Raw genomic sequence first — 7170 nt, 5'->3', positions numbered from 1 at the left:
CATCTTCATGATGCTGAAGCTCGGTGTGGACAGATGCATTAGATGCGATGCCAGACAAGGAGCTGGAGTCACCCTCTTGGACGGTATGGATGGATCCTTCTTGATAATCTTCAATCCAGACCATGTTGATGAAGTTGCGTGGCTTCGGCCGAGGTCGGTGTATAGGACACATATCCAAGCGGCGTTGTAGGTTATACGTGTAGCTGGAGGCAGCGTTTTGTAGGCCGTAGGGCTGGACCTGGTGGTTCTCCGTCGAGGCTTCGTACTCGGAGAGTCGGAGACCCGTCGCGAAGGCTGGCCGGCGACGAGCGGAGCGCCCCTCAGGAGTAGATATGACCACGAGATCTGTACCAAGTCATGCAGGACGATTGGTCCGAGCTGGTCGGGTAGATTTGTTGTGGGGAGCGGTTACCTGCTCATTAGGTTGACTTTGAATCGTACTTACCAGAGCTAGGGTTTCAGCGAGTTTGGTGCCGACCCGATCGATGGAGTCAAGCAGGTTGGTGTTGTCAATCTGCTTCCCTTTGTAGCGGGGAAGCGGACGACTGGTTGTCGGCGTGGCTGAAGATGATGTAGGCGTGGTCGGAGCCAGATGTACCATGGTCGGAGCCGTATCCGTCGTGGTCGGAGCCATAGCCGATGTAGGTGAAGTAGTGGTCAGCGCAGACTGAATCCACGCCTCCTCCATGGTCATGGCGATGAAGTCGTCGGAGCCGGTGGTCCAGGTGATCTGGCCGATGGTGAACGTGAGGCCGTTCGGCGTAGCCATGGAGTCGGAGATGATGACCATCTTGTTTGCTTGGAGAGCAGTACACACACCCCCTACCTGGCGCGCCACTATCGATGAAATATGGTCGGCAGTCTACCTAGGGGTATGCCCAAGGTAGTAGATTGTCGGCAGACAGATGCGCAAGCCACAAACAAGATGGTGACGTAAGACAGACACGAGGTTTTATCCAGGTTCGGCCACCCGGAAGGCGTAATACCTACGTCATGCGTCTGATTTGTATTGTTGTATGTCAATGAGAGATGTTTTTTAGAGGGATCCCCTGCCCGCCTTATATAGTCCGGGGGTAGGGTTACAGATCTGGAAACTAATCCTAGCCAGTTACAATTGCCATATGTGGCCGGATAAGGATTCCTATTCTAACCGACCAGGATCTTGCTTGATCGCCAAATCCGCCTTGACTCCTTGTGCGGGACTCCGATCAGATTGGCTGGGCCGCACGTCGTCTTTTGGTGGACCGGGCCCACCGATCCTGGCTGGCTCAAGCTTAGCCGTAAGGGTATAGGGGTTAATACCCCACACACTGTAATAAAGCTGATGCTCATTCTTGCTCCTCATGCCGTTTGGGCAAACATGCTCATATACCTTTTTCAGATTCCACAACACAAACATTTTTCCCTTTTCAAATTGTTCACACGGATGTCTGGACGTCACCTGTTTACAGTCATTCCGGTTATAAATATTACATTGTGCTTTTAGATGATTACACTCACTATCTCTGGGCAGTCCCACTTCGTAACAAGTCTGATGCTCTCCCCACTATTCGTGCGTTCATCTCATATGTTCACACTCAATTTCGCCTTCCCATTCTCGCTTTTCAGACAGACAATGGCAAGGAGTACGACTCTACAGCCATGCGCCTTCTTCTTTCTTCTCTCGGGACACAGCTCCGTCTCTCATGTCCGCACACATCACAACAAAATGGGAAAGCCGAGCGAGTTCTCCGTACTATTAACGATTGCGTGCGTACTATGCTGATTCACAGTGCAGCTCCTTTGGCGTTCTGGGCGGGGGCGCTAGCCACTGCGACATATCTCATCAACCGGCGCCCCTATCGAGCCACAGGTCCCACGACGCCGTATGCCATGCTGTTCGGCGTCGAGCCTTCTTATGATGTGCTTCGCATGTTCGGGTGCCAGTGCTTCCCCAACCTCACCGCCACCACCAACCACAAGCTCAACGCCCGGTCTGCCAGATGCGTCTTCATCGGGTATCCAGCGGACCACCGCGGATATCGCTGCTACAACATCAACACGGGCCGGGTGATCACGTCGCGGCACGTTGTCTTCGACGAGTCGATCTTCCCCTTCCGCGACGCATCTTCCACTTCGACGGATGTGGTGGGCTGCAACCCTTCCACATCTCCTGGTGCTCGGCTCGGCGCACGGGACCGCTCTCCTTCGCCACCGCCACCACGTCTGGCGCCCGGCCTACCACGTCGTGCCACTCGAGCCCGCGATGCACGGCGACAGACAAGCTTTCCAGCTCCCTCAACGCCATCAACCACCAACCCCGTCGTGTCCAGCGCGACAGGCTCTCCTGACACCAGTGCTCCGTCACGCTCGAACACGTCGTCCACGCTGAGCCCTCCAGCGTCGCCGACTGCCGCGCCTTCTCCGATCGACGCGGCTGCACCAAGATACCACATGACCACTCGCGCCCGTGCAGGCATCCACAAGCCAAATCCAAAGTACGCCATGGCGGCCACCGCGACGTCGATTTCGCCTGTTCCGCGGAGCGTTCGCCAGGCTGTGCAGGATCCCAACTGGTATGCTACTATGAAACAAGAATTTGATGCACTGCAGGCCAACAAGACATGGACACTGGTTCCCTGTCCACCCGGTGCCCGTGTCATCACCCGCAAGTGGGTGTTTAAACACAAATTCAACCCTGACGGCACCCTTGAGCGATACAAGGCTCGATGGGTCGTCCGTGGCTTCAATCAGCGACCCGGCATCGACTTTGGCGAGACGTTCTCGCTGGTGATCAAGCCAGCAACAATCCGCACCGTCCGCACGCTCGTCGCCACGAACAACTGGCCGGCTCACCAACTTGATGTTTCCAACGCCTTTCTTCATGGCAATCTTCAGGAACAGGTGTACAGCCAGCAGCCGACCGTCCAGTTGGTCTATTCCCTTCTACACTTAATGCAGTGCCATTTACAGTAGATGTAGGTGATACCGCACCAGGAATACATGGCAGGCAAACTGAGCAATAATATCATGAGCCACGAACCTTTATTTGGCATTTTACACGTTCAGTATATTATCTTCAGCACGAACAAAACAAACACAACACAAGACACATTACACGTGCGTCGAAACCTCAGCACCATTGCGATTCAGCCCACAAATATAGACAAGGATACACTACTCCATCTTTGATGAACCAACGATTGCAACCTCAGCTTCGATGCAGCACTTGTTCTTCACGAGATAGCCATTTGAGGAGTCCTTGAAATCCTCCAGCGAGATGAACTTTTCCCATCCCCAGCATCTAGCCTTGTTTGTAAACTGGCTCCGGCCTGTATTTTTCCCAACCAACCAAAGTCAAGAATATATATTATGATAATTCGGCATTTGCAATACTGTCTAGGTAGGCGAACCTGTTCCTTTCCGGTGATTGTCGCCTTCCTGGTGTTTGATCGATAAGCTCAATTCTACCAGGTTCGCAGAGTCATTAGGGAGATCATTTGTTTTTTCCATGCACAGGCCCAAGGTGAGGTGGTTCCCATCGCAAGACTTATAGATACCGATACTCCTGCAAATTGGACAGCATGTAACAGTTCAGTTCATGATGCATAAAACAAAGTATTGCGTTTCAGGTGTCGAGCATTAAAATTGCGTGCTGAGCATGTAACCATTTGTATCCTCCGACTTCAAACTCCGGCGAGTAGCCGGAGTTCTTCAGTGCAAAGAAGTCCTCGATGTCCCAGGTGTAAGTCTTGGCCTCGTTGAAGATGCTCGGCTTCTGAACAAACAGCGTTTCTGATGTTGTGCTCACTTTGGAAGTGGTGACTTTGATGAACTCGACACCAAAGGTGCAGCTGTTATTGACAATAAACTTAGAGGGCCGTTCTTTCAGTTTTTCAAGGGAAATCATGCATGAGGCTCCGGAGCTTGTGCTTGCAGTCTGAAAACTGTGCCTAACTGCAGGCACAAATCATGGGAAAAGATGAAATTTTCGTGTATGAAAAAGGTATTCGATCTAGTGTAAAAAAACAAAAACAGAAACGAAATATTATTAGAGATATGAATATGTTGTTAATTAACTTGATGCTAAAATTGTCACTACAATTTACCTTGATACTCGCTGTGCTTTCCGTACGACTGGTCATATATCAGCAACTTGAAAGAGGCCTCCACGACAGTATCGGGCTTCACTGAGCTGCTCGCCAGCTGAAGCATAAGAGAGGCGTACTCCTTGTCGTCACCGCTCTTCGTGTCCCTTGGATTCAGTTTCAGGTACCTGTAAAGAAGCGAATAGATCACTGAGAATCTACAAACACTGCTGTAGTTACAGGAACTTTGTGATGCAACTAAGCTGTTAAAAAGATCAGACTGTTAATTACCATACCAGTTGTGGCCCATAATCTCAAACACTCTGGAGTAGGTCCATCCTTCACCCTTGTCAAGGAGTGAGGAGAATCCATCGACGCTCCACTTCAGGGTCGTCTGCTGGCCCTGCCTCGGCTTTGATCGCCCTGAAACAGCAATTAGGAGATACAGAAACGGTACGAAAGTTCACAGCAACAGCTAAAAATAGCGCTGCAAATACAGAAGAATCATCCGAGTGCATACCGCGAGATGAAGAGTTGCCCATGACGTTCCGTCCGTTAAGCCTGGTATTGAGGCTATTGGTTTGTGCACAAGGTGTTCCTTTTCACTATATGTAGAAGGAGATTGATTAGGTGTGCGAATAGTTTCTCGGCAAATAGGGTGAGGTTTCTGTCTATCATTGGAGACTTTGGAATTTGGACAAGCCAACAAGAGCAAAAATAATGCAAGTAGAGGGGGTGCGTAAGTCACTAGCAATTTCCAAGCAATGACGAACTGACACCATGTAGCAGGTTTCCTAAAAAAATGTAGTGTGAGTGTACCCTGTACCCTGCACGCCTGCGCAGTACTGTTTCCTCGCGCATAAGAAGTTTGAAGTGTCAACTGAACAGGAAGGTAACCCACATAAATAACGCGGCTAGATCAGCTGTCGTTACAATTTTTTGGATTGAGTTTTTATTTTTTTATATTCTCTATACTCAGCAAAGAGTTTAGAAATTATGTTCTTTTTTTAAAGAATCTACAATCAATCTAACCTATATAGATGCAACTCACGATGGCCCTGTTCGCTTCGCTGAAAAAATAAGCCGAAACACTGTTCCGGCTGATTTGTTGGGAGAGAAAAACACTGTTCTAGCTGAAAAGTACGGATTATAAGAGAAACGAACATCGCTTTTGTTTCATGTGTCCGATCTTAAGTAGCCATCTAGATCTTGACCGTCCATTGTACTATTTCTCTTCTAATCCATAATGCCACTATTACTACAACATGAGCCAATGAAACCACCATCGAACCCCTCCGCGGGGTGGGAATCCGAGCAACGACCAGGCTATGAGCTAGTCACTTGGCCCACGACGAATTGGGTAAGTGGAGCACCGCACAAAGACCTGAACCAGATGCCCCCGAAAGATTATTATCTGGGTCCCACTCCGGCTTGGCCGGTTTGAGGTTACTGAAGGCATCGCCCATCCTAGAAGTTGGGTTGGCATGCTTCCTATCCACCAATACCGATGGACATCAACCTAAGTCCAGGGGCCGTGGCCCGGCCAAACGAACAGCCAAGGAAGGATAATCCTCTCATGGTCATCCCAAAGACGACTCAGAGAGATAGCGAGGGGCTCGGGGGCTCATGATGAATATCTAACACCAGGTTTACCTAAATCTTTTACTCAGAGAGACCGCGAGGGGCTCGGGGACTCATGGTGAATATCTAACATCATGATGAATATATCCACAACATAATTAACCCCCTGACTTATTTTGCTCATCAGCCAGGGCTCAGAGGCTACACCCAGCAGATGCGCTCGCGCATCCCCACTAGACACCGACCAAAGCCTTGAGGCTCGTGACTCCGATCACTCGGGGGCTCCAGCCGAGCAAAGCTAGCTCGAGAATAGGGCAAGAGCCCGAGCCTACTAGGATCCCCATCATATGGGAGTCTTGTCCAACCAAACGAGGCTCGACAGTAGGCTTGGGATCCCTCATTAGGGCTATCGCAAGAGCCTAACCAAGTGGTCCCTTGAGCGGTGGGCCAGCCACAAGGATCCAAGCACCTTAGGATGCCTCGAACCTCCCAACAGGTCTCTGTCGCGTGGCAAGAGTCTAACACATGAGCAGAGGCACAGGATCATCACCTTTGGCAGATACTGTTGTCATGTCTTAGTGTGACGTTGCCCACCTATTTCAGCAAGGGATCATACTCGAGGCATGACAAAACATGACATGGGCGTGTGTCGGCTTGCCACTTGCAAAGGAGATGAGCACGTCGAGCCCATGCGTTAGCCTCAATCCCCAGGGCCTTGTTGATGGTCACTAACACCCGTTTTGACCATCAACATTCCACCCAAAAGTATGGAAAATCATCATCACATGTGAAGAATTATGTTTAAATTTCACCAAGTTCCACTTGTACTTAGAGAATTATTTATATGCAGGAAATATGGCAAATTTGGCCAAAATGGTGACAAACATGGACCATAGGAGCAGGTGGAAGTGGCAGGGCCACCTAGGCCCACAGGCAGGCGCCGCACGGCCCCACCTGTGGCCATGCCACGTCAGTGATCCATGGGAGCCACTCCTCGGCCAATGGGAAGCCTTCATTCAAGTCGGATTGATCAAGGGCCAAGATTAACTCACGATGGATTGATGGGCTCATTATCACACACTTGGAGCTCTCCACCGACTTACCAACTGGCGTACCTGCCAAGTTTTACCACGTGCTTGCTTCACAACGGCCATTGGGAGCCAACCAGCACTGTTCGATGCTAAAGCAGTGCATCCAAGGGTCAGCCGGTGCCCCTATGCCGCCACCTAGCACCCCCCTGAAAGCTCTAGTTTGGTTTTGGTGAATTGATGAAACCCTAAGTGCTAACCTAGTTTATTTAAGTAATTATTAGATAGGTGGCATTATTCCAAGTGGTGGAGCAATGGTGAAGATCATGATGATGGTGTGACCATGGTGATTGTAACACCTCAGTGTTATGGTTGCACTAAAACACTTGCATCACATGAGCATGTGCATCATCATCTCATTCATAAGCATCATTCATTCATGCATAAGAATTTGTATATGAAACATTGCTATGAAACATGTGAAACATGCTATT

At 49.9% G+C, this 7170-nt stretch overlaps 1 protein-coding gene across 1 annotated transcript; it reads right to left on the bottom strand.

The window, feature by feature from the left end:
• Positions 1-2999: 2999 nt before the first annotated feature.
• On the bottom strand, positions 3000-4721 carry LOC136484895 (uncharacterized). The gene is made up of 6 exons (XM_066481873.1): positions 4588-4721; positions 4364-4490; positions 4089-4255; positions 3648-3936; positions 3393-3547; positions 3000-3311 (listed from the first exon to the last, which is right to left on the bottom strand). The coding sequence occupies exons 1-6, from the start codon at positions 4607-4609 to the stop codon at positions 3157-3159; spliced, it is 915 nt and encodes a 304-aa protein (XP_066337970.1). The 5' UTR covers positions 4610-4721; the 3' UTR covers positions 3000-3156.
• Between the last annotated feature and the right edge of the window lie 2449 nt (positions 4722-7170).

This window comes from Miscanthus floridulus, chromosome 1 (genome assembly GCF_019320115.1).
Source record: "Miscanthus floridulus cultivar M001 chromosome 1, ASM1932011v1, whole genome shotgun sequence".
Taxonomy (NCBI): Eukaryota; Viridiplantae; Streptophyta; class Magnoliopsida; order Poales; family Poaceae; genus Miscanthus; species Miscanthus floridulus.
The sequence above is the reverse complement of the archived record's forward strand: the minus strand, read 5'-3'. Positions and strand labels throughout refer to the sequence as shown.